We start from the raw sequence: 27,595 nt of genomic DNA on the forward strand, positions 1-27,595 counted from the left end.
TGTTGGTGACTCACATGATGGTGAAACAGTCATGACAATGTATTTTATTTTATGTATTTTATTTTTGGATGAACTCTTCTGTTACATGACAAGGATTTCAGCATCTAAATTCAGAGAAGATGCCAGAAAATTAAATCCTTAAACCTGATGAAGAAGAAATGAAGTGAAATTTAAACGAATATGTGAAACTACTTCAACGGTCCTTAAAGATTAAATTAAAATTAGCAGCACAAATACATCAAGATACCAAGATGATGATAAACTGAGGTCAGTTCAGTTATAAAAAGATATTTAGAAAAAGTCTTTATTTTGGATGAAATTGGTTTTGGAATTTAGAGTTCAGATGAGAGTTTGTGTCTCTGCCTGAGCAAAAGTCGGATCCCTGAGAGACGATTAGAAGTTATTTAGGTATGTTTAAGTTCAGGTAAGCATCGCTGCGTTTAAGGTTTGAGGTTAGGTAAGATTACAGTGAGGGAAGCTGGAAGAAGTAATAAAAACTAGAAGGGTAAAATGTCTGTTTTCTGTTCAACTACATTCTGCTCTGTCTGCTTGTTCTTTACATTTTTATAGCATATTTTTGTTTTTGTCACTGGAAACTCCAAAGGTATTTTGTTAATGATGTATTTTCAGCCATCGTACAGTTAAAAAAAAATCCTTCTCAAGACTTTTGAAATGAGTGATTTTGCCCTTTGTGTGTTAAAGGTCCAGTGTCTAACACTTACAGGGATTTCTTGGAAGAATATTGCAGAAATTGAATATAAAATTAATAAGTATGTTTTCAGTTGTGTGAATCTGCCTTTACTTGTTCAGAAATTATTTCCTTAACGTTTCTTTGTAAATCCAGTAAAATAAGGAAGTTATTTGTTCGATTAATGCAAACAACTGTTGTTTGTGGAAGTGTAATTTTGTTTTTCACATTTAATCTGTTGTCTTTCAAAACAATACTGAAGTGTAAGAATAAGTAAAAGTCCTGCATTCACAATATTACTTCAGTAGAAGTACATTATCAACGTAATATTTTTCAAGTATTGTTTTATATTATTATATTTGACAGAATATAATGCAGATTGTTTGTATTCATTCATCTTTTTTGTTTCATAGGCAGCATTTTATGTATATCTGATCATTTTTCACAGTTCAAATTAAAAACATTTTTTTTCTATTTGTGTTTTCTATTTTTTTATATATATAATTAATTAAAAATGTCAGTGAAAGTTTACTGTTTGAGTGACCTGATGTCATTTTGTTAAAACTGCCTCTGTTTACAGATCTTTTCTGTCAGCCTCTAGTGTGTGTATGGGTCAGAGTTACTATAGTTTTATATTTCTGAATTAGTTTTATATTTATTTTGTTGTTAATGTTTGTTTTCATTTCAGTTTAGTTTCACTTAATTTCCAGAGTGGATTTGATCATTTCAGTTTAGTATTTATTTTCAGTTTAATGTTGATTAGTTTAATTGTTTTGTTTATTATTAGTATTATATGTGGGTATTTTTCAGAGTCAAGATTTATAAGTTCTGAACACATTATAATACAAAGCAAGAGGAGCTCTTGCTTGTATTTTTTATTTTATTTTACTTAAGTCTAGTTTATATTTTAATGTCCTTTAGCTAAATAATAATGTTGGTATGTAGTTTATGGATATTTTTGCGTTAGGGTTGGTGCAAATATTTTTAATTACATGTCTAATATCTTTCTATAACATTTCTCTTGTTAAAGTGTAAAAAAAAATAGGCTGCTTTGTTTACTTCATGGGACATAATGAGGGGGTTCCTGGTATATTTTGGATGAGATACACGGTGCTGCCCGGTAGGGGGCGTTATGAACCAGTTTGATTTAGCAGCATCTCTGTCAGTTCAAGTTGATCAGTAACCAGAGTTTTTAAGAACCTAACATATGCACCGTTTTACTTCGCGTGGATACTATCTTTAATTAGTAGTAGACTCGTAAATGTACGGACTTTATTTGGGCACACGCTCCACTGTAAAAAGCGGCTCTTTTCACAGATTATTTTACGTGTTTCCTCTTTGATGTCTGGCAACCCGGACCAAAGGCTGTAAGGTCCGGCAGCTGGTTAGCCAGCTGGTCCCGGTAAACAGCTCCTGACAGGCTGCTGGAGGCGTTTGTCTCTGCCATGCCCAAGCCTGGATGACCTGAGGGACTCACTGATAACAGGTAGGACAGTCCTCTAATCATGGCTCCTGTTAGCTGACTGTCACGGTCGTGTTACTGGTTGGCATTGCTAACACGTTAATAAGCTAACGCTAACGTTAGATATCCGAATACCGACCGCTGCACCCAGCAGAGCTAATGCTAAAGCTAATGCTAGCTGTTAGTGTCGGCTGGTTAAAGCGGTGTTGTTGTTTGTATTTAGCCGGTCTCCAGCTCCTACAGCCTGGGTCACATTAAAACAGAATATCTGGACTCACAAATGTGACCAAACGGCTGCGTTTAGTCAACTTAACAATTAATTGGCTGCAGCGAAGCCGTTAACCGTAAAGCTAATCCTAAAACCAACACCTGAGTTAAATAACACGTGAAGCCAATCTCCATTTAAAAAAATGTATATATTTATCATAATATATCGACATGTAGATACTTAGTCATTGTTTAGCGATTTAGGTCATCAATAATGAAACTAAGTCCTCACTTGCTAAGTCATTTATTTTTGAGATCATCAAATCAGTATTTTGAGATAGTTTCTCATTATTTTGAAATACTAGGTCTTTTATTTATAACGATGTCAATTTGTTATTTTGAGACTTAGCCATTATTTTGAGATACCAGGTCATTATTTTGATAAAAGTGTCTCATTATTTCGAGATACTAGGTCATTTTTATTGATATCAAGTCATTATTTTGAGTTACTGAGTCATTACTTTGAGAAAGTTTTTCATTATTTTGAGATACTAAGTCATTAATAATAATACTGAGTCATTACATTGAGATACTATGTCATTATTTTGAGATGAGGTATTACTTTGTTAAAGCTTCTCGTTACTGTGAGACACTAACTCATTAATGATAAAAAGTTACTATTTTGGGATAATAAGAAATTATTTTGAGAAGGCTTCTCATTATTTTGAGATGATGCAAAATGACAGGAGGCCAGTTAAAGGACAAACAGCTAATATGAAAGTTATCAATCAGATAAAATTAATAAACAAATTTCTTATTTTCAAATTAATTGACTTATTAATTCAACTAAACTTACATGGTACAAGGATTGACAAATAAATCTTTATATTTTTGTGTATTTACTGCAGCCGCTGCAGTTCTGTATTTTAGTTATAAATGCCTTGGTAACATTTATTTTATGAGTTTGTCTTCCCTCTTTCAGTAACCGAAATGTTGTAATGATTCATAACATAAACCATGAACATAAGATGCTCCTGCCAGGAAGAGATTGATTAACATGATCACACAAAACTGACATACCTGTTTCTTTATCCTGGAGAAACCACTTTGAATCAATTTATTTTCATTGTCAGAAAAGTGTTGGAGCAAAATAACCGGTATCAGGGGACACATTTCATCCATGGGCTGCAAGTTGAGTTTTTATTTTAATGATTCTTTTTTGGGGCTTTAATTGGCTTTATTTGACAGTAGCAGCTAAAGAGGGACAAGAAAGGGGAGAGAGAGAGGAGATGACAATGCAACAAAGGGCTGCAGTGACAAGAACGGGGCATATGACTTACCAAGCGAGCTATCAGGGCGTCCTGTAAGTCATTATTTCAACTGGTTTGAGTTTTCTACACATAAAAGAAACTAGCGGCCTTGCAGCTGTAGGCTACCAAACTACTCACATCTGGAGTAAAGCAGAAAATTCAACCTGTGAGTTTAACAGCATTCCGAGTCATTTGGATTGTCTTTAGCATGATGACTAAAATATACATCTAGTTTTGCTTTTATTTTGAAAATGCACACAGAAAACCCATCAGTGTCTAGCTTGACACGTCCTTGTTTTGTGTTAAAGGTCAGTTGACTGTAGGGTTTTGTGAGTGAAGTGCTGAACTGTGCTGAATGTGTAAGCAGCTTCACTTCCTGTCTGCCTGACTCATAGTCTGATTAAGTTATTTGTAAGTCAAAGGTGGCGGGTTTGCTTTGTTGTCCTTCTCAGAAGAGATGTGGAGAGTTGTGGTACATGTGTCCGGCCCTGAGAAGAACAGTGTGTGATGTGATGTGTCGGTCTCATTCAGGCCGTGAAACCTCTTTGTGGTGGTTTTAGCTTTCAGCTCCTGAAAGATTTGTATTGATCCAGAGAAAGCAGGAGGCAGGACTGGTGTCTTCTTTCATTTCACCCAGTTCCTCTGTCCTCCTCTGCCATCTGCTCACTGTATTATGAATTATTGTCGCCTGTCTTCTTCACCTCCCTGGTTATTTTCTAACATGTCTTACCTGATGGATCTGTGGTGGCTGTAATGGTGCTCAACACCTTTAAAAAAGACAAACAACTTTTTGTGTGACACAGGATGAGCCCTGTTTCAATAAGTCAGTAAGACTTTATATTTTAACTGAAATATTGTAAAAAAGTAGATTTGCAGCTTATGCTTATTTTTGTTAATGAATAATTTGTTCTCCAATGAAGCTAGAGCTGTAATGATTAGTTTATTAATGGATTAGTCCATCAGTAATAAAGGAATCATCAACTATTTTGTAAATCCATAAATATTTTAGCACTGCAATGATTATTTGTTTAGTAAATTAATCACCTCACCACCACAACTATTTTGATAGTCGATTAATTGGTTTGAGTAATTTTTTAAAGAAAAAAGTGAAAATTTTTTGATTTCAGCTTCTGAAATCTGAATTTTTTTTGTTTCTCTACTCCTTTATGACAGTAAATTGATTATCTTTGGGTTGTAAGTAAAACAAGACATTTGAGGATACATCTCAGGCTTTGGTTGACATTTTTCACCATTTTCACAGATTATATGGTCATCATATTATCACTAGAATACCCTGGAGGTGTAGTACTGATAAGTGCATTTTGAATGTTTAAAACTTTTCATGGTCTCAGTCCTGTTTGTGTGGCTGTTTGACCTTTAATCTCCTCACTGTTGGTTGTTTGTTCTGCCTAAGTATTTCTCCAGTTCACACTCTCTGTAAGCCGCTGGCTAAGACATCAGCTGAGTGACTGCAGTCTGAGTGTGTAATGTAACGGTGTGTCGGGCCGGAGGGGACGGACATTCCTCTGTACCGCTGAATACGCTGTTAGGTCACGAGGACCACGAGGGTCACATGACTCGTTCCTCAGTTTCATCCCAGCTGAGCTGCCTGACATGAGGCCACCCGAGCGTGGAGTCCATCTCTGCTCCGCTGAACTGGTTTCAGGTTTGTCTGCACTGGAGCTGAAGGAGGATGAAGCTGATCACTGAGCAGAGAGATGAGGTGAGCTGATCAGCTGTCAGATGAAGAGTTTCAAACTTGTGGATGGTCATTTTGATTTCTCCTGAGGCTGATGAGTGAGCAGACAGCTGGAATAGATCGATTTAGAGCAGCGTTTCCTGATCCTAATTCTCAGGGTCCACTGACCTGCACGTTTTAGATGTTTCCCTGCTCCATTACACCTGATTCAAATAATCAGCTCATCAGCCTGATAACAACCTGTTCCTTTGAATCAGGTGTGTTGGAGGAGGGAAACACCTGAAACATGCAGGACAGTGGACCCCGAGGACCACGACTGAGAAACACTGATCTAGAGGAAAGTTGTGTTGCTGTTTATGCTGCTTCATGGATGTAATGATAAATCAGAGATGAGATTATACGATGTTGTTTTAGTTTGAAGCTGGATTTTCTTTTTATTAATTTTGCTGTTGTTTTAGTACTATAACTGCTCTTTAGTGTCAGTTTATTGTAGTTGGGTTAGGTTTTATTTATCAGGTGAATTTGTTATGTTTTAGTATTTATTTATATTTATATATTCAAGTACACTTCAAACTGTTAACAGTTAATATATTTGTTCATCTAAATTGACTTGAATCAAAATCATATTGTCATTGTCATCATATCCTTATGAAACTTATGATTTATACCCCTATTCATCATAATACAATATTATATTGATTATTTGGGCTACAGTATCACAAAGTCTACCAATAAGTCTACAAATAAGTCTATCAGTATGATTTTGATTTGATTAAATTCAGGAGCCTGTGATCAGTATCAGACAAAGACAGGCACATATCTCATATGTTTATATATTTAAATTATGATTTTACAATTTTATGACTGAAATCTTCCTGGTATTTGTAACACAGACATGCCATGCAAATTTTAAAATAAAGCTAGTTTAAAGATGACAATATAGATCGATATTTTCACTTTGCCTGGATTATATTGGATTGTTGATGTCTGGTTCCACCCTTAGTGCGCAGCTGTACACAGTTTTCACAATTTTACTTTTGCTTAGCAACTTATGGACAGACAAGGCAACTGGAGAGAAAAATGATAAAAGAAAACACTGACACTGCCATCATCCATACATCCATACAGTGTCATATAGCCATAAACTGTGGCTCTACAGAAAACTACAGGTCACAGAGACTTAATTCACGTTTTATGTGCTGTTTTATTAATTTTTTTTACAGCTGGAGAAAAGGGTCTTTTCTCTGCACATGTGCAGTGGAAAATCCTTTCTGGGAAACCTGGTTAAGGCGTTTACCTCTTTAAGTCGTCAAGAAATTTGTGAACCAGATTATTTCTGATCTATTAACCTCAAAATTGAAACCAGAGGTGATGAGTTCATGTGTTCTTGATTTTATGTTTAATAAATCAAATTCCTATAGTATGAGTGTCTTCTGATTGAGACTGTTATTGACTAAATTGAAGATCAAAGTGAAGTGGTTCTGCCTTCAGAATAAAAGATTAAAATCAGGCCCTTTTCACTGATCATCAGACAGAGAAAAGAACATTAGTTTGTTTAGTGGAACATTGTGTTACATTTATTACCAGTGATGACATCCCCCACGCACACACAGAAACCTGACACAGTTATAAACAGCCTTTCCTGTTGTTATTTTCCACTGTGATTTTCCTGCAGTAAGACACCAGTGAATCTTCTCTTGTGACTCTGGTCATATGTTTTTAGGCTGCATGAAACTGAGAATTTCACATACTTGAAAACAATTAAATCTTTTGATAGTGAACTTGTGCTGCTCACATGACCATAAGTTAAAACCCCAAAACAGTAAACTTTTTTAAGGGAGTCGGGCGATATTGTGGTTTTTTAGTCAGTCCCTCCAGGAAGTTGTGATGTTGCAATCGCAACAGTTAACGAAAATTCAGCCGATCCCTGTGAATTCTGCATGAACTTGCAATTTTGTCCAGTCACCTCAACGTTTCTCCAAGTGTGACCAATCATTGCAGTTTCCCGCAGGTTCCAGCAGTCATAGCAGTCCCCCTCGCTAAAATCATACGAATGCATCTCAATAAACTGTTTGATCTCCAAAAAGATTTTGCTTCCCTGTGGATTACCTCACAAGGGAACGTCTTCATTTACATTCAAAACATAGAGTTTTTGTAACACTCAGAACAGAGTATGGTTTCATTAACGCTGCAACAAGTTGCCTTTAATTTTTAATGAATTATACAAAAAATAATCCAAGAATAAAGAAATTACAACTTTTTTTTTTTGCAATTTGCACGTTTTTGTTGCAGAAAACACGTAAAACCATTGCAACATGCATTGCAATTTTTTTCAGTCATTTTAGGCCATAACAATTCTCCCAAAAGCCCGCAAAATCCTGGAGGTACTGATTAGTTCAATAGTGAAGCCAGTTGAAATAGACAGTGTGTTCTCTGGTGTTGTGAAGCATCTATGTTTTTCGTACCTTCCTGACAGTTTACTGGGTTATACGGTATTATGGTGGTACCGGTGTAAAGCTTGTTTCAAGTGGTTAAACTGTACTTTACTGTACTGTAGTGCCCCATGAATGTAGGCAGAGCTTAACATCATAGTGATGCTGTTCCCTCAGCTGGGAAATATCACACACACATACACTCACAGGAGCTCTGCTTCGAAACTGAACGAGGCACTTTTTATTGAACCTAATCTGTACGTTTTTTAGCACCGTCGCTGTACATTCACTGCCAGAACAACAACTTCAGCTCCCCTCTCTTCTTTTGATCACTAAATAGAAATCAGCTGTTTCGTTTGGACCTACAGGACGTCAGTTGAGTATGCGGTCCTTCAATATGGACTAGGACACATTCACACTCACACTGCTGAAAGAATGTGGTCACATGGGTCCCAGACCACCTCTGAATGTGGTCTGACCGATCGGATCTTAATGCTTCTTGGTCGCATTCACACCTGTATGCCGTGTCCTCCAGTTTTGATTGGACCAGCCAGCACACATGTTAATACCAGGCGTAAATGGGGCCTTTGATGAGCGAAGTTGTGTCTCTGGCATGTCTTTCTTTTTACTACAGATCAGTTGTGTTCTCTCTGTGTGAGGTCTTACAGCTCAGACTGAGGCCAGCAACAGCTGACAGGTCACACATTTCCTGTCTGAAGTAGAGATATCCAGATGTGCAGTGGTGTGCTGTGAGATTTTATGGCAATCATTGTTATTACGACATATTACACAAGTATAACGATTATTTTTGTTGCCAGGTTAATCTGTTGATTATTTTCTTGATTAATTAATGCGTTGTTTGGTCTATAAAATGTCAGAAATCATCAGTGTTTCCCAAAGCCCAAGATAACATCCTTAAATGTCTTGGATTTGCTCAGAATTTACTGTCAGCAAGGAGTCAAGAACCAATAAAATATTTCTAAAAGCCTTCCTTTAAAGTGCCATTCATGCATTTGCTGCATGATGGGAGTTTAAGTATCTCTCCCTCTTTTCTGTTCCATTGCCCAGTTTTTAAATAATATGACATGTCTGATTTAAATTGGTGGGTTGATAATGTGTCAGAGGCTATTTTTGCATGGGTATGAATATATGTGTGAACAAAACAATTAACGTCCACTGCAGCAGTGGAAGAAGAGATAGTGGGACCTTCCTCACATGAGAGAAGAGTCTGTCGTCTGTCTCCAGGAGAGCTGGCAGTGATGAGGACTGCAGCTCTGAAAGAATTAAACTGGTGGAAAATAAGTGGAAAACAGTCTGAAAGAGATGTTTTGTTTCGTCCCCTCATTCTCAACGGCTGATTCAAACAAAGTGGTTAATATTATTATGTATTTTCTCAAATAATCAGTTTGGAGACATGAAGAAATCATAAGATCTGTTCTGAAGTTTGTTTTTCTCTCTCAAACGTTGATCCGCCATAACTCAGTTCTTGACAAATATCCAGTATTTCCACATGCTTTTGTTTGGAAAGTCCGCACTCACTGTCATACTCATACAATTACTGAGCAGTTGATGTTGGTGCGTCTGCGTTTTTATCCATGCTGAAGTTGTTGCTCAGCACAGCAGCAACTTTTTCTAACTTTTTCTAATGTCGGATGAGTTGCAGTGACATCTGGGACAGACGGGATGAATTTCCAAAAGTTTGGGGATCACTTAACTTTTCATCAATTGCTATGATCAGGTCACAAGTACAGCCTCAGAGGAAGGCTCAACAATAAGGACTGTCTGATTGCCCAGGGCAAGTAAATCTAACAAGTCAGTTGCACAATCTGTGAAGTGGTAAAAAGGAATTAAACGCAGCTTTTTTAATAATTCCTGTGACAGGAATTTTGCTGGGTGGTGTTCAGAGGATGCTGGCAAAACGACAACTATGTATGGCACAGTTTAGTGCAAGTTCAAGAGCAAGGCAGATAAAACGGGGTCAGCAATCTACTTTCCAAAAGTCAATTTTAACTTTCCTCTGTGCAGATTGATTATTGTATTATTATTGGTTATCAAATAACAACAAAGACTAAAGTTTTCTGCCATGTTTAATCTATGGCTGCAACATCTATAACATGTCAGAAAATTATTCAGAGTTCAAGGTGATGTCTTTAAATGTCTCGTTTTGTGATATTCAATTTAATATGATATGATGGTGACCTCTGGATGCCTTCTCCTCCCAAACAGAGCCTTGTGAAGCTTTGTTGAATCATTCTTTCTTCTGTTCTCCTCTGTAGGATCCAGACTTCCAGCTCCTTATGGCTGTATATGATGAGAACATCCTGAAGAATCCTTTCTACTTGGCATTGGAGAAGCAGAGACCAGACCTCTGCAGCCGAGTGGCAGAGATCCACGGCATTGTGAGTCTAAACTGTTGACTCTTACTTTTTAGGCAGTATTTAAAAAAACAACCTGTGTGTATATCTGAAGAATCAAGAACAACAAAAGATCAGAGATGACAAAACCTCAGACAAGCTTTTTGAGGACACAAATAAAGGTGGAAAGTGAGTTGAATGAATTCACAGTTTTATCTTAAATCTGGTAAGCCCTTACCTCTCTGTCTTCCTGATTTTGTTAACTGAATGTGAACATCTGTCCAGACTTTTTTTTATTTTGGTCTGGCTTCCCAGGAATGAGAACTGTTGGCTGTCTTAAATTTATCATTTGCTGTTTGTGAACTCAACATTCAAAGTCGGCCACTCCTCATGATCTGGCACCTGGAGACTATAACATACATATATATATCACACATGTACTGTAACTCTCCATTTATATAAAAAACTATCTGGAGGAGCTGCATGTGTGAACATAAATGTCAGCATTGTTTGGCCCGGACTAAACCCTGCCAGCTCCCCAGTCCTGAGTCTGACTGAGCCACATGTGTGAACAAAGGAGACACCGAGACACTTCTTTTTCATTTGGACTATCACCAGCACACGTGTCTCTCCTGTCAGGCATTGAATTTTTTTCCCCCAGGATGATAAAGGCATCTTGGAGCAGGTCGGGCCATACCTTTGCCTCCCTGGGAAAGAAGTAATCGCTGCCCGGCATGAGATGCACTTCATGGTGCGCCGCTTTTCTGACATATTTTGATGTTTTCATCAGTCAAAATTATTGCTGCTGAGTCGGCACACTGGAGTCAGCTGATCTCCGCATCTATCATCCTTCTCTGCTACCATCACAGTTTGTTCATTTCAAGACTCTGCATAGATAACCGTGCAAAAACAGTCATCATTACAGATGAGTCCTCTTCCTCCTGCATGCTCTGCATGTGTGAAAGGGCACATTGGGACGATGTCCACACCTGATTCTCAAGATATTGTTCAGAGTGCATATATGACATCAGATGGTTTTACAGAATTCCAGCCTCACACCTTGTTGTATACTGTTATTGGCTGGGGGCTACACACCACTGCCCAGAGTCTGATGCCCAGAAACATCTCAAACACAGCAAAATAAGAAAATACAGGCAGTGATGGCTGAGAGAGATTATTTTCATTTTTCATTTTCGCCTTTTATAGGAAAATCCCTCTTTGCCTTTAAGTCAGTATCTGTCTCCTTTTGCATATTGGGGCTTGTTTATGGCAGTTTAGTGTTTCTTGGCAGTCTTGAGTATTGCTGGGTTTACATGGGATGCCAGGAAAAGTCAGAAAACATCTCCTGGTGAGAAGGGATCCCAGCAGCAGTAGTCGGGGTCTTGACAACTAGAGACATTAGCCTTTGAATAACAGAAAGCTTCAGGGCTAAAATGAGAACACAGAGGCTGTTGTTGTTGTTTCGCTGTTAGCAGAGATTGAAAGGCATTGAATAAACATACTGAAATAAATGAGGGAACACTGCAGAGAGAAAATACAACAGTGTAACAGAACCTGAAACACTGCAGGTGTGAACAGACCAAAAATATCTGCCAGTTTCCCTTCTAGAAAAACTCCACAGCAGCTCAGTTCACTTATCACTTCCTCAGAATTGAAACACTCACTATGTTTACATCAGATACACGTATTTTTCACTGTTACTATACTGAATTTGATACAGGTCATATTCCACATTTTAAATAAGGTGTTATTCTGAATGTAGTATTTTCAAATTAAGAAATGAGGGATATGTTGATTTTATTCAGGTTTTAGGAGCAGTTGTAAACAAACCAACCAGCCAACAATATGCACGGCTGGTGTAGAGATGCATGACCAAAGAAAAGCCCACATTTTATAAGGAGAAACATTAAATTTTACGTATATATATCCAAATGCTGATCTTTTCAAAAAGTTCACTGAATGAGTAAAAGAAGGAGGCTGTGTTTGCACGGTCGTACAAGTCCACCACAGGTGGTAAACGTCATATACTTTGCACTTTCAATGCTCTTTAAAATGTCCTTTAAGTGTATTAATAAATCTTCTATCTGCCTTATGTGAAGTCCTCATACAGTACATGAAACCATAGCTCGTATGTAACGTGTGTAGTTACCTCCTTTACTTAAATTTTACATGCTTTTTATGAACTTAAGTCTTTAATCCACATTTTAATTCTTAATACAAGAACATATTTCTTCCTTTCATTTTACACTTTGTCTAATTTTCCGGCCCGGAGCTGCTTGATTATCTGCTCTAAAGTTCCTAATTCTGTATTTTAAGAAATGGGTTTCTAGTATTAAATTCTTCTTCTGTAAATCTTTTAATCTGGAAAGTACTATGTGCTTAAGCTTGAAACGTGCTATATAAATACAGTTATAATTATTATTATGATTATGATTAAGTGGCTCCACCAGTTCAAGCTGTTCCATAATCAGAGTATGCAAAGCTGCATGTAAAAAACTCCATTAACATTTTGCTCAGTTTAACCATTATGAACATCTACGCCTTCTAGAAGACTGTTAATGATTTTTTCTGACTCACAAACAGACATTTACTCATTCAGCGAACATTTGGCATTAAATTGAACATCATGTAAAGTGAATAAATGTAAAATGGACAGTGTGCAGCAGACGAGAGCAGAAACATATTTTACCTTTAAATGAACTGCAGAGACAAGCGGACCCCTGCAGTTCCCACAGTCTGTTTTCAGCCCACCAACCTGGATCAGACTCATTACCAGTATTAAAATGGGTCAGATCAGGAGACGGAGGCGACTAGCTCAGACTCATTTTCAAAGTAAAGCTACATATTTAGCTGTCGGATCGCTTCCTGTCTTGAGGGCAGGTCGAGCTGTCAACTCAGTGGTGGTTTTGTTAGTCTCTCAGATGCTTCCTCCTCTCTCACGCTTTCCTCTCAACGTATTAACTTAACTTACTTAATATTGCAGGGAAGATGACAGAATTAGATGAGCATTTCATGAAGTCAGATCCAGTTTCATAATGTGATGGATAAATGAGTTTGTCTCAGTCAGCTCGCTCAGATGAACCTTACAAAGTCCAGCCAGCGAGGAAATTGAACCGTTATGAAAATTGAAAATATCAGATGACCTGAACAACAGAATAATTGCTCTTCAAAAGCTTGTTTTAGCTTGTTAAGACTCCTGCAGACGGGGATCAGATGTTTGAATGTAGGCCAGCGGCTGCAGATCTGACTCATCAGGACTCCTCTGGAAACTCAGATGATCTGAACGCCGTCAAAACATCAGCAGAGCACAGGAAAATACATCTAACTGGATTACAGCCTCTAATACGCATTTCACAGCAGACTGCTGACCTGAAAAATCAGTTATACAGGACACAATGTACAAGACTGTATACGAGCACTGCACATTATACAATACTTCCTGGTTTCACAACCTTTGCTGGCTTGTGAACAGATGTTTAGATCCTTAAATCCCCATGACCCCTCCAAATGAAATGATGTTGATTCGTCATGGCAGGGCAGCTTCATTTGGAGAGCACATTTCATACAGTGGGGCAATTCAGAGTGTTTTCCAGAGTAATAAAAACATAAAGATGCAAGATTTACAATTAAGAATGTACAAGCAAGAAATATAAAACATAAGACTTTAAAAAGTAAACTAGTGAAATAGAAGGATGTCAAGTGAATTTTGTTTATTTAGCACCAAATCACACCAGATGTTGTACCATGGACTGGGTGAATACTCCTTTCTGATTGGCTGGCAGGTGTGCATTAAAAAAAATTCTGTTTCCTAGCTTGTAACCATAGCAACATTAAAAAGCACCACTTACTAACTGGAGGTGATGTGAACGAGTGAGCGAGCGATCAGCTGAATGCTTCAGTTTTCCTAAATGAAAATGTCCCAACCTGCTCCGTGCGTCAGCCAACTGACTGAGCGACGTGTCCCGACTCTATTTCAGCAAAGTTTCACGCACCTCCAACCTATTTTATCTGGTTAAAATCGATGCGACATCCATGAAGTCAAAGGGAGGACAGGAGACTAATTAATCTGCTTGAGACAAAACAGCACCTTTTATGTTGGGTATGAATAAATACACATAATTTACTCATCGACAGAGGGAGGAATCTCAAGTGCAACATCGCTCATATATGGGCAGGTGTGGTTGTGAAAGGGACTAGACTTATTCCTTGTCATAACAACAGTAAACTCCTGCTTCGTAACTTTAGATTTTAACTTTAACCAAAAATTCTGCAAATGCTTTTATTTCATTCGGGATCATCAACTTTTGGTTCTTTGCCTCCACGTTGCACCTTCAGACTGTCACTTTTCATATTGAGCAGGTCTGGCCTGTACTCTGTATAAAATAGACCCAGTAGTTCGCACCAAGAGCGAGCACTAAGGTGAAGGTGGTTTTTACAGTTCATCCCACTACACCACAGTACACTGAAAGAGCCATAAAATTAATATTAAAAGATTTTAATTGCCAAGAATCTGTGTGTGTTTTTTTATTTTAAGCACTTAACTTTCTATGTACTGGAAGCCTTTTTTTCTGAGTTGCAAGTGGACGCTGGCATTTACTGTAAACGGTGATCAGTGTCTTCTTACAACAGCAAACCTAAAAATGTTTGGATTACGGATCAGTCAATTTCCTCTGCTGACAGCATTTAACAAAGCAGACAGCTTCAGTATCTGATATTCTTGTTGTTCCTTGTCAAAGCTGCCAGCCACAGGGAAGATTTGCTGCTCTGTCACCTCTTAGCAGCTCAGAGTGAACGCAAGGTCATGAATCATGATGAAACAAACCAGGAAACTTGATTTAGTTTGGACAGGTAAGTTTAAATCTGTGTTTGCCACCTGTAGGTTCTGGTTCCTTGTTGTGGAAGTTTGACCGTCAGCAGCTACTCAGACTCTCAGTTCGACAGCTATGTTCTGCAGCCTGTGGAGGATGGATTCCAGACTGTGGATGGAAAGGTTTGTCTTGTCTGACACACTAATACACTTCATAAAGCATTAGCTTCATCAGAGGTACATAAAACTGGCCTTCTCACTAGAGGTGTTGGTCTTGTTTTGTGTTGCAGGAGGTCAGGATCCAGGACAGGCAGGTCCTGCTGGGATCCGGCTTCCCGGCTCCGGCGTCGGTCCCCATCCTGTTTGATGAAACCTTCTACAACGACCAGGAGCAGAGCTATAGCATCCTGTGCATCTCCAGGCCCGTGGAGGTGGACCCGAGCCCGGCCGAGCTCAGCCCGCCCCCCTCCTACTGCCTGAAGAGCCTTGAGGACGTCAGGGAGTTCCTGGGCCGCCACGCCCAGAAACTGGACAAGTTCATCCACGGCTTCTGTCAGACCTTCAAAGAGCAGGAGAGGAAGGGACTCCGACACCACATCGTAGGACAAATTCTTTTCTTCGCTTACACTCTTTCATCTTCATTCTTTTTCCGTCTTTGTCCTTCCCTCCTCTTCTTCACCTTCTTTTCCCTTCTCCGTTTTCATTCTTCCCCCATCATCTTCTTCCTACTTCTCTCCTTCATGGATCCTTTTTATTCTTTTCTTTTTTAATTCCTTGCCATCCTGCAGCAAACCTCTTTATCTTTGTGTTCTGTTTTGTTTTTGTAATTGTATTCTGACAATAAATTGAATCGATGGAGGACTTGATTTGGCTGAAGTGATGGCAAAAAAGTGTGATGCAGATTGTTTTATTTTAAGAAAAACTTTTTAAGCTTTTTTTAAGCTCCCACTGTAGATATAAAAGGCTCATTCTGTTGTACCAAAAACACAGTGATTGTGATTTTCAGGCCATTATACACTAATGAAAATGTACTTATGAATATTATATTCAATTCCTGCCATATTCTCACAATAAATCACCCAAAATCATACACACTAGTCCTTTAAATTATATGTTTCTACTGGTGTAAAATATTTTTCTATATTTTTATACAAAAACTTATGTTAAATATGTATTCAAAAATTGATTTTTTTTAGGGTATAGTTTTCCTTGAGCAGGAAGCATAACCTGATAAATAAATAATTTAAATAGACTTGTGGAAGATGAAAGTTTTGAATGAGTCAGCAGAGAGCTTCCCTGCAGAACTGACAGTCCTCCTGTCCTCTCTCCACACAGGACTCGGTGAACGGTCTTTACACTAAATGTCTTCAGTGTCTGCTGAGAGACTCTCGCCTGGTAAGTAGAAGCTGACCTGCAAGAGGAACTGACATAGATAATGAAAGGTGTTGGGTTAAAGATGAGGACTGTGTCTTAAATCAGGGGCAGCATTCTTGGAAACTTGAATTTCTACACTGAACGTGGCATAGCTGATCAGGAAGGCACGTCCCACTTCAAGAAATATAATGCAGCTTTTCTTTAGGAGGACATGCCTCAGATATCCCTTTTATTGTTCTTAAATAAAAAGGTGCTTAACCCCAAAAACAAACGGTATTTGTGTAGCATGCATCCTTAGTTTTGGTGTCTGTGAGAATAAAGGAGGAGCTGTTTCAGTCTGATAACAAACCATTACGACCCAGTTCACAATAAGTCTTATCACTAAATCTTAGTACAGTTAATTCGCGCATAAATGAACATTCCTGACAATTTTTCCTGCCATTTCCGTATCACCTTATATTATCTTTGTGCATGCATGTATACATGTTAATACTTAATAAAATAAATGCATTTAGGCTGAGTTAACAGGTCATGTCATTGTGGGTCCTGACCCAGTCTCTGAGCATGACTGCTGTAAAGGACACATCTTTATGATCGATCTGACCCTGAACTGAAACACAAACAGCGTGTACATCAGTAATGACACCACAGAGCATGAGAACGTCTTGTCAGGCTCTCTGGAGTCTAACAAGATAATCTGTGTCATAACTGTTTTCATGCACCACCCCCCTGCCCCCTTTTCTCAATTTTCTGCCTAATCACAGTAATAGGAGGAGTTGCATCACATCCTGCACAGTGACTAATGCATTTCTCTGCATTTACTCGTCTGATGAGTGTGTTTTTCTACAGAAACTTCTGGCGAAGCAGGAGCTTCAGATGACTCTTCTCAAACAGGCAGTAGAGGTAACCTCCCTCACTGTTTTTACAGCTTCACTCCCTCTGGTTTCAGTGATGAAGAATGAGTTTATGGATTAAAGAAGATGTTTTTCTAAAACAGATTTCATGGAAAACTGATACATAAATATGGATTTTAAATATAAGAGACCTTTCATGAGTGTCGACACTGAAAGAAAGATCTGTGTTACAGGAGAATAATCACCTGAGTGGTCCAACAAGCTCACACATGTCTGATCATAAAGCTGTGACCGCAGCTTTTAAGCCACTCAGTCCCAGACGAAAAGCTGACTTTGTTTACTTCACCTCCTGCATTTTTGTTTTCAGAATTGCAAAAAACAAGAAACATCTCATGTGACAAGTTGCATTCAAGTATTGTGATTGATTCAATAAATGTAGGAAGTAGGCTGGCTTATAAAAATCAAGTTACAAAATTAAATTTATTACAATTCTGAAGGGTTTGAATACGACAGCTCATTACAGAGCAGTAATCCAACTAAACAGTGAAATCTGTACGATTTTCTGTGATACTGATAACAGCTGAGGTCAGAGATATACTTGCTGTTTAAACACACATTTGCATTGCGTTGATTTCTGAGGACGCAGGATACATGAGGCAGACAAGATGCAGAGGAATGTGTATGCAAGCCCACAGTTAAAAGCAAGGACATCTCTGGCCTAAGGACGTAGAACTGAATCACAACCGATAAATAACACACGAGAACTTTGATGTCGGGGCTAGAAGCCAATGACCCTGAAGCTCACAAGCGGAAGAGATGTGCTGATATTATTTGGGCTTTTGGATCATCTCCAGGCTCTGATAAGAAATCCAAAATAAACAAACATGTTGTTTGAATTAGTGCTTTTAGCAGTTTTATGTCCTGCCCAAAGTATAATTCACTTGTTGTCAGTCTGACCTGCAGGGTCACCAAATTAAAATCAATTGGTTCTTATTTACTTTGCTCATAAACCTGCTGCTGCTTTTGCTTTTTGCTTTTCTCTCAGCTGTTGTGTAAACTAAAATGTTCTCCGTGTGTTTTTTCTTCTTTTCCCAGATGTATGTTCATCATGGTGTCCATGATTTAATTTTTAACTTTGTGGGAACGCTTGAAGCCAGCCAGGTAGGTGTGAATTCAACACTGCTCTGTCACACTCGTAATACTCTGCCTTCACAAATGAAAGAACAAACTAGTGACAAAAGACAATTTAAATAAAGTTATTATTATAACAGTCACATAAGGAGAAATCCAGTTTAAAAGGGCACCAGCTGTGACTGTTGTCTATAAGATTAGTTAAGTGTTGATAGAAATTAAAGTACAGTACATAAAAGCTCAAACGTCAACTGATGACAGACCTCTACATTTTTCTTCTTCATTTCTGTCTTCCATTCATTTTGCCGTGCTGAAAACTTTCCATTACATGAAATTAAAATGGATGTTATCATGTCAGTAATGCATTCAGATTTTATGTGATAGTCATGTCACAGAACCGATCTTGTGTCTGTTCTGCTGCTTGTCAACAGGACGCCGCCTTCAACAAAACGAGCAGGAGTCTGCAGGACCTGCAGCAGAAAGACCTGGGAGTCAAACCTGAGTTCAGGTCAGTTCAACATGCTGCAGCTGTTTATGTTCCACTTCCACCTGCTGCACTAATGGTGGCTGTTATAATGGTCAAAAGTTAAAATTAGAGAAGAGATAAGATTGTTAATATTATCTTGTGTGTTTGCACTGTGTTGGTGCATTTAAAAGTACTCATCTGAGAATTAAAAAAGTATTGATGAGCCAAAATTCCAATCCATCCTTCTTCTTAAATTACTATGTGATAATGTTACACTGAAAAACAGATCAGAAATAGCTTTCCTTAAAAAGATTATCCTTCCTTCTCTGCCTCCAGCAGCAGGATCGGCCCCTTGGAGAGCACCGCGGCGCTCAGTCCTGACAGTTGTGTTGAGATTGATTTGCGGCTCGGTTTTCGGGTCATTGATTAACGCATATTTTTACAGAGTGGGTGGCGCTGACTGGCTCTCATAACAAGTCGACAAAAAAACAAAAAACCCAGACTCACGCATCACTTCTCCACCCTCCCGGCTCTGGTCATCAGTCACAGTTATAGTCACAACATATTTATTATGGGGCGGATTGATCCAGTGACTGACAGAGGAGCATCGCCGGTCACACATAACATTTTGAGCACAATGCAAGTCACAAAACTCAGACAAACTGTCACACAAGCAATGCTGAACAAATTTCAATCAAGTCTCTGTTACTGCAATGCCTGTTTCTCACCTCAGATGTTTTCAGACACACATTTTAGTGACTGTTCTCACATCTTTTAAATCTGTCTCCAAATGTATATATTTCCCCTGTAACCTGCTGCTGTTGTTGTGTTTCTGCAGTATAAACTTGTCTCGTGCAAAGAGAGAGCTGAGTCAGCTCAACCAGCAGACGTCGCCGCTCCTCAAACTGCTCTGCCTGCGCAGAGTCGCCCTGACCGCCACCCAGACCCCCAGACGCAACGGTATGCACTGACCGTGTGTGTGTGTGTGTGAATAATGTCCAGCTCAGGATCAGAATAATGATGTCCCCATGATGTTCTACTGATAAATGTAATTTAGTTGAAAGTTTAATAATTTATTTTGTTTACTTGAATGAATTATGTAGGCTGACGCAAAGGTCTAAATGTCTAACAAGTACAAAAGGTTTTGGAATTGGTCCATCAGATAATCTCAGCCAGCAGCCATAAAAATGTGCTGCGACGTAATCTTTGTAGGGAAACATGCCTGTCAAAGTACATCCACTAAAAGTGCTTGTTTTGCTACTGACAGACTCAGATTTTTATTCTAAGTGTCTGACAGCATTGTGGAAAGGATCCCTACAGAGACAGACCTTTTCAGATAAAACCCTTTCTGACAGGGAACTCGCTTTAAAGCCGCCAGACTTTTAACAAAAACGCAACACATGGGAGTTGCTGGTCTCATGTTGTTAGTCCTCATTTATTTATTTATGATGATTGAGGGCTTTTCCTTGGATTCACCTCATAACAGAGGGAGTGTGGCTGATATTTTGTCTCGTCAGCCGGTCACCTCTGTGCACAAGCAGACTGCACTCCACATGATCTGTGGTCTGATCTGACACTCTCACTGTGTGTAATCAGATCAGCACACAGGACAATATGTGCTCTGTCAGTCTCTAATGTGTTTGTCCAGTTTGCTTTGGAAATCCCAGCTTATTGAGCCACAACGGCCCCGCTGTCAGTCTGCAGAGTGGTACGATCCGCCTCTAATTAATGTTTGTCGAGTGCCCAATTTAGTCATTTGGTTTGGACAGAGGGTGAGTGTCCGGCACCGTCAGGACTTGGATGTGTTATTCTTGTGTTTGCGGTGTTTCACTGAGTGTTTGTCTTCTTCTGCAGTCAGTATAGAAGCCGTGTGTGCGGACGACCTGCTGTCTGTCATCCTCTATCTGCTGGTGAAGACGGAAATCCCCAACTGGTGAGCAGGGAGTGGGGTTTGCTGTGACCTTTGACCTCAGTGGTTTGTTTAGAGGAAACAAAGAAGCTGATCTTTCATTTCTGGAACGCGTAAATGTCCAGAAACGTCACTCCATTCGTCTGTCCAGCATACTTTTTTGGATTGTTTGCACCAGGGTTGGGTGCAATTCACACTTACGCAGGTCATATGCAAGTCTCAAGTCTTAATGTCCACCTCCAGTCACTCCAGGCATGTTCTAAACAATATAAAATGCTCTCAATAAATTGTGTCTGTTTTTTTTTTTTTGCAAAATAAGTTCAAATGCCTTGTTAAAATGTCTTGTGTACACCTCTACACCTTGCCTTCATTTGGTATTCAAGGATTTCACAAATATGCAAGTCAAGTCCCTGCTAGTCGAACAAGTCAAGTCATGAAAATTCTGATGATCTCTGCAGATTTACACATTTAAATTAGTTAAAATATAGTGCACACTAAATTTTGGTTTTATTACCAACATTAATGAAAACTGTTGTAGCCTGCTGACAGCCTGATAAGTTGGTTGAGTTGAGTTTATGTATCTTTTTTGGGGGGTTTTGTTGTGATGGATGAAGTCAGATGTTGTTGTGTTACAGATTTTTGAGTTGCAGACTTTACATACCACTGCTGGATTCTTACTACTGTCATCAACAACATAATTCTTGAATCTAAATTTCATTATTTTTGGAGAACCCTCCATTATAGCTGCTTGTGTGTTGCCCTCTGCTGGTCTGCTGCATCCTGGTTGGTTGTCAGGTTTGACTGACTTAATATAAATAAATTTACTTTCACCAAACCCTCTGTCAGTAGATTTTATTGATGTGAAGCTGGAGCACCTTCCTGCACACAAATCAAGTCAGGTTTTTGCAGAAAACTGAGACAGTCCCAGTGAACATTGGTTACACAGCTGATTTACGCAGCTACAGAAAAATGATCTATTAATGGTACTGGACAGGGTAAAACAGCTGAACCAGATCTGTTGGTCTCAGAAACTGCTGAGTGTGCAGTTAATCTGCCAGTGATGGGAACCTTGTTAAAGAAATAGCAGTGCATCTGCCTCGCTGTGTAACGAGTTAATGATGGCGTTATCTTGTGGTTTGTCCTCAGGATGGCCAACCTGAGCTACATCAGGAACTTCTGCTTCAGCCACTCCAGTAAAGACGAACTCAGCTACTGTCTGAGCACCTTCGAGGCTGCGGTGGAGTACATCAACCTGGGGAAGCTGCAGGACACACACACTGTGAGTCACACGCATCGGTCCAAGAGAGGAATTTGATTCTGTCATCCCAGTGTTGTTTCTGAGCAGCGGCCGACCGTGTTTTCTTGTTTGTGTCCCCTCAGGGCTCAGGTGAGCTGAGTGACAGGGCGCTGTTCAAAGAGAGGATGAGTCTGCTGTCTCAGAGCGCTGCCATGCCCATCCACTGCCTGTTTGAGGTGAGCTCAGTAACTGAACCACTCCATCAGCTACATCTCTACATCACCGGTTTACCAAACCATCATAAAACGCTGAAGTCCAGATGGTAGTAGTAATCATTAGGGCTAAATGTTCCTCTAACAGCCCCCACATGTTGGCTCTAAATGAGTCAGAGTGTATTGAAATGAATGGAAATGGAATGAAAAGTCTCCCGCCCCGCCATTCTGGGCATTTACTGTTAGTGTATTAACATGGGAGTGGTATTATGACTTGATTGCATTGTTAGCGTGCTAATATGCTAATGCTATCTATACAAAATGCTAACTACAAATGCTGCCATTGCGTTGGCATGTTAGCCAGACATTAGCATTGGCAAACTGACGTGTTGTTTTTGTGTTTTAGCATTGGCACATTATATTCTATAGGTTAGATTATGTGATATGTTAGCACGTATAGTAATGACTGTGGTATGAATTTCTCCTGTGTGTGTGTGTGTGTGTGTGTGTGTGTGTGTGTTGTAGCACATAGCAAATGGAAACGAAGTGGAGGTGGAACGTCTGCTGAGCGAAGGAGAGAGTAATGAGGACGTCAGGATGTGTCATCCCCTCTGCTCCTGTGACCTCTGTGACCTCCAGCTGTCTGGGTCAGTGTACATATACATACACACAACACACACACGGGAAACAAAGTGTGTCAGTGAAGCTGCTCTAAGAGTCATGTTTTACTGGAAATCAGAAAATGATACAGGAAACCTTATGACTATCTTCTTTTCTACTCATTTCCTCCTTTTTTCTTCATTTTTATTGCATCACAGCTGTGAATCAGGAACGATTCGCTGTTTGCTCTTTCACTTCTCTTCACTTGAAAACCCCACAACACACACACGCGCACACACACACACACACACACACACACACACACACACACACACACACACAGAGTATTGAGAGATTGCTTGAACTAAAAAATAACATAATGTGTCATTCATCATCTTCACTTCTTCCTGTCTGTTCATCTTAATCATCTGTGATCTATTGCTGTAATGTAACTTAGATTTTTTTTTTTGTTTGTTTGTTTCCTGTTGCAGGCGGCTGAACGACCCGTCCATCGTCACGCCGTTCTCCAGAGACGACCGAGGCTACACCCCGCTGCACGCCGCTGCCATCTGTGGTGAGCAGCTGTGAACACACAGAGGGATAAAACATGAGATCCTTTAATGATGAGAACCCCTAATTTACAAAAAAATGTTGATGTGCGTCAGGTCAGTCCCAGCTCATCGACCTGCTGGTGCATAAAGGAGCGCCGGTCAACGCTACAGACTACCACGCCCTCACACCGCTGCACCTGGCCTGCCAGCGGGGATACCAGGGAGTCACGGTGAAAACACAATACTCACACACACACACATTTACCTGTGTGTGTTTTCATAATACAGAAGAATCATTAAAATATCTCCATTTGCAGAAATGTTTTTTTAACCAGCTATATATCATGTGTGTCTGGTAGTGATGAACCTCCAGAAATTATGAGATTATTCTACAGCTCCACTCAAATTTACGAAGCTTTATTGTGAGTTTGAACTCATTGTTTATCTGTCTGGACACAACTTTACTGTTCAGGTTCACTCTCACTGCTCTCATTCTGTTGTTTTCAGAGAAAAATGTGGGGAAAAAAAAAAGCTGTACTTCCCCTGCTGAGCAGCCAACAATAGACAGTCAGGGTTAGAGACGAGCTGGGGAATATAGTGGAGCATTTAGCAGCTAAAGAACCAGATATTTAACGGAAGAGTTGGTGGAGACCAAAACGGAGCTAAAAGACACTTAATACTAGACTCAGATTCATCAGCAGACACAAACACGACTCAAATGAATGATCATGTTGCTCCACAACTGGATGTGGAAATAAGCAACTGTTTGCTAGTTTATCCAAAGTAGAGATGTTCCAATACCAGTTTCTGCTTCTCAGTAACAATTTCGATACCTAAACTTTGCATATCAGTCAATACCAAGTGCCAATCCGTTATTAAAAAAAATATATGAATGTGATATGATTACTCTTGTTGTATAGTCTGACTCAGGTTAAGTCCTTGGTAAAACATGAACAAATACAGAATAAAAGCCATAGAACACAGTTTTGCCACCCCACCCCCCATCCTGGGGTGGGGGGTATATACGGGACACTGCTGGGAAGTAGCATGGTCCCATTTCCAGGTTAATAAATAACATATATATAACAAGTCTTCATTAGCTAAATAATAATAATTTCATACATTTAACTTGATACTGTGCTTTCTGTCCTCCAGCTGCTGCTGCTGCATTACAAAGCCAACACGGACGCTCAAGACAACAACGGCAACACGGCGCTGCACCTCGCCTGCATGTACGGACATGAGGACGTAAGTCAAACACTGACTTTGTCTTCACTGTAACCACCTCTTTAGCCCAGATTTATTTGACACACACAGACAGGTCTTGAATTATTATCATTATTATTATTAGTCCACTCTTTCCTGTGGAGGCAAAACTCAACATTGACAAGAAATAACCAACTTTTGTGTTTTTAACTGGTTTTGACATTTTTTTGTAACTTGTTTGGATTAATTAATGAAGAAGAAAATAATTGTCAGTTGGTAAAGATGTCTGTGATGTGACGTGGTCATGGTGTGTGTTTTGTGTCAGTGTGTGAAGGCATTGGTGTACTATGACATCCAAACGTGCCGCCTGGACCTGCAGAACGATAAAGGCGACACGGCGCTGCACATGGCGGCGCGCTGGGGCTACGAGGGAATCATCCAGGTGCTGCTGGAGAACGGAGCGAGCACCGACATCATCAACAAGAACAAAGACTCGCCACTGCAGTGTGCACTCAACTCCAAGGTGAGAAACAGACACGCAACGGAGACGAACTAGAACTACTGTGCCAAAAGTTTCTGTATGTCTCAGACGTTTGTCCCTGAATATATGAAACTGTTCAAACTGTTCAGCGTGAAAGATGAATTCAGTTCTGGTTCTCTGTGCTGAGGAACCTGGGCTGGTAAGACTCAGGATTCAGAACCGGCTTGCTTTCGTGTCATCTGAAGCCTCTTTCTGACTCCAAAGCAGTTTTGCGGGTTAAAAACACAAAATAATGACCTTTTGAATCCCACAGTCTCAGAACTGACGGTGTTTGAGTGGCTGGCTTGTGGTAACACAGCCAACTGATCCTCTCATCTGACCTCAGATCAGCTGAAACAATCAAACAGATGCTGAAACATTTTCCTCCAGCAGCCACCTGCTTGTAATATTATGTTGCTGATACTTGTGTATATTTGATCTTCTTGTAGATCCTCATGTTGCTGCAGTCGACGCAGAACGGCCGTCAACGCACCGGCAGCGGAGTCGACGTGAGTCTGATCTGCTCTCATGTTTCTATCAAACAGCCTGTAAGGTTCAGAGGTTAAAGGGTGCTGATGCATTTAAATTAACTGGAGTTTAACTCTTTCTTGCATTTGGTGATCATACAGTCGCAATAATATTTGCTGCTTGAGTATAGATAAAAAAAAATGTAAATATACGTATATAACGTCTGATCATGTTTTACTGTGAAACAAATTTATCCCTGGGGATAATAAAGTTTTAATAAAGTGTGTGAAAGTGACTGTGTTTTTTAATAACACAGCAAAAATTGGAGTGTCAGGATCAGATAGAGCAGACAGTTTGTAAACTGTAACAAACCATTTAGTCTCACAGAAAAAGTTCAAAGTAATCCCATGTGGCTTTGCTTCCCGTAGAAAACACACTTTGTGTGAAGACAGATTTCAGATTAAATCAGACCTCTGCTCCTCAGTGTTGAACTTACTGTAGTTTTTACATGTTTAGCATTAATGCAAAAAGCTGTTTTTGCACCCGTCAGTTTTAAGTGCCGAGTGGAAAAACCTGTATTGATAAACTTTTTCTTTCTACTGTCTCCTCTCTTCCTCTTCCTCCTCTTCCTCTCAGTCTCCCAGTCGCTCCCCTCTGGCCTCAGACTGCAGCAGCCGTCGCTCCTCCATCTCCAGCACCTCCTCTCTGGGCTCCGAGGTCAAACCAGAGGGAGAACGAGTCCGACACAGAGAGGTAACAGAACCACATGACACTAAAGCAAACACTACTGACCTTCTCACCTTATAATCAATTGAACAACAAAGCAAACGTGTACATCAATAGTCTAGTCTAGTCTAGCAGTAATATCAGTAGCAGCAGTAGTACTCTTGAGTAGTATTCCAGGGTTTTTGTGAGTCATTAAAAAGTCTAAAATCCAGTCATTTGAATTTTAGGCCTAAAAATGTCTCAAATATGATTTTGACAGATCAATCTAGTACCGGTTGGGCCCTTAAAGAAAGGACAAGGATCTTTCATTATGTAATTTGAATTACAGATTTCATAAAGAGGTTAAATAATATAAATTAATTAAAAAGAGATTAATCATCCAACTTAATTATCCTACTTTTTTGCCAACATGGTTATGAAATAGGTCTTAAATTACATTCATAGTTTAGAGTTTAATCAGTTATTCTTCCTTTTTTTTTAAGACTCCGCTACCACAGTGAGATGTGCACTGAGTAAAACACAGCTGCATCTTTCCTGTGTTTTCACCACAACTCTGCATCAAGATTCAGGGAATTATTACTTTGAAAAGTAACAGCAAAAGTAAAACTGTTTCACACACACACACTTTCATTTAGTCCACGGATCACATGCAGGCTGAACCGTGCAGGGTGATCCATACAGACCATAGATCAATGACAATCTGTTCCACCCATGTTCATAATGGTCTTGAAAACGTCTTAAAAAGTCTGAAATTTAATTTGCAATTTAATTTTGCAGAAACTCTGCACTCACTTAAAACGCAGCTGGAATATAAACAGTAGTACTGACCATAGTTGTTCTTTTGATTTGATCGTAAGGCAGAAGCAGCTCAGTGAATTTCAGTCAGCTGCTGCTGTTTCCATGGTGACTGATGCTGTGTGTGTGTGTGTGTGTGTGTGTGTGTGTGTGTGTGTGTGTGTGTGTGTGTGTGTGTGACTGACAGGTGGAAAAGCTGCTTCGTGCTGTGGCAGACGGAGATGTGGAGATGGTGAGAACAAAGTTAAAACAGAAACATTTTCTCCATCTGAGAACTCTGTTCTTTATATGTACGCTCATTCATCACTGCTGTGTGTGTGTGTGTGTGTGTGTGTGTGTGTGTGTGTGTGTGTGTGTGTGTGTGTGTGTGTGTGTGTGTGTGTGTGTGTGTGTGTGTGTGTGTGCGTGCGTGCGCATTCAGGTACGTTACCTGCTGGAGTGGATAGACGAGGAAGAGGAGGATGAAGGGGAGCTGCGGTCCGAGGTTCTGCTCTGCCACCCGCTGTGTCAGTGTCCGAACTGCGCTCCCACTCAGAAGGTAAAATGTGACAGGAACATGTTGACGGTTCAGAAGATGAACGGGTCCA

General features: G+C 39.6%; 1 protein-coding gene across 1 annotated transcript in view; it reads left to right on the forward strand.

Annotated features, from left to right (window-relative positions):
- Positions 1 to 1,834: 1,834 nt before the first annotated feature.
- ankrd27 (ankyrin repeat domain 27 (VPS9 domain)) overlaps positions 1,835 to 27,595 on the forward strand; it is a 30,093-nt gene continuing 4,332 nt past the window's right edge. The window contains exons 1-21 of the mRNA XM_084733597.1: positions 1,835 to 2,174; positions 10,075 to 10,197; positions 15,032 to 15,142; positions 15,250 to 15,558; positions 16,295 to 16,354; positions 17,183 to 17,236; positions 18,283 to 18,348; positions 18,750 to 18,826; positions 19,623 to 19,744; positions 20,639 to 20,717; positions 21,840 to 21,972; positions 22,074 to 22,166; positions 22,668 to 22,789; positions 23,234 to 23,316; positions 23,408 to 23,523; positions 24,449 to 24,541; positions 24,825 to 25,022; positions 25,469 to 25,528; positions 26,124 to 26,240; positions 27,196 to 27,240; positions 27,430 to 27,546. Coding sequence (XP_084589723.1) covers positions 10,096 to 10,197; positions 15,032 to 15,142; positions 15,250 to 15,558; positions 16,295 to 16,354; positions 17,183 to 17,236; positions 18,283 to 18,348; positions 18,750 to 18,826; positions 19,623 to 19,744; positions 20,639 to 20,717; positions 21,840 to 21,972; positions 22,074 to 22,166; positions 22,668 to 22,789; positions 23,234 to 23,316; positions 23,408 to 23,523; positions 24,449 to 24,541; positions 24,825 to 25,022; positions 25,469 to 25,528; positions 26,124 to 26,240; positions 27,196 to 27,240; positions 27,430 to 27,546 — 2,157 coding nt within the window. The 5' untranslated portion in view covers positions 1,835 to 2,174; positions 10,075 to 10,095. The remainder of the gene's footprint in view (positions 2,175 to 10,074; positions 10,198 to 15,031; positions 15,143 to 15,249; positions 15,559 to 16,294; positions 16,355 to 17,182; positions 17,237 to 18,282; positions 18,349 to 18,749; positions 18,827 to 19,622; positions 19,745 to 20,638; positions 20,718 to 21,839; positions 21,973 to 22,073; positions 22,167 to 22,667; positions 22,790 to 23,233; positions 23,317 to 23,407; positions 23,524 to 24,448; positions 24,542 to 24,824; positions 25,023 to 25,468; positions 25,529 to 26,123; positions 26,241 to 27,195; positions 27,241 to 27,429; positions 27,547 to 27,595) is intronic.

This window comes from Lutjanus erythropterus, chromosome 13, assembly GCF_056507025.1.
Source record: "Lutjanus erythropterus isolate fLutEry1 chromosome 13, fLutEry1.hap2, whole genome shotgun sequence".
In the NCBI taxonomy this organism is placed as follows: domain Eukaryota; kingdom Metazoa; phylum Chordata; class Actinopteri; order Lutjaniformes; family Lutjanidae; genus Lutjanus; species Lutjanus erythropterus.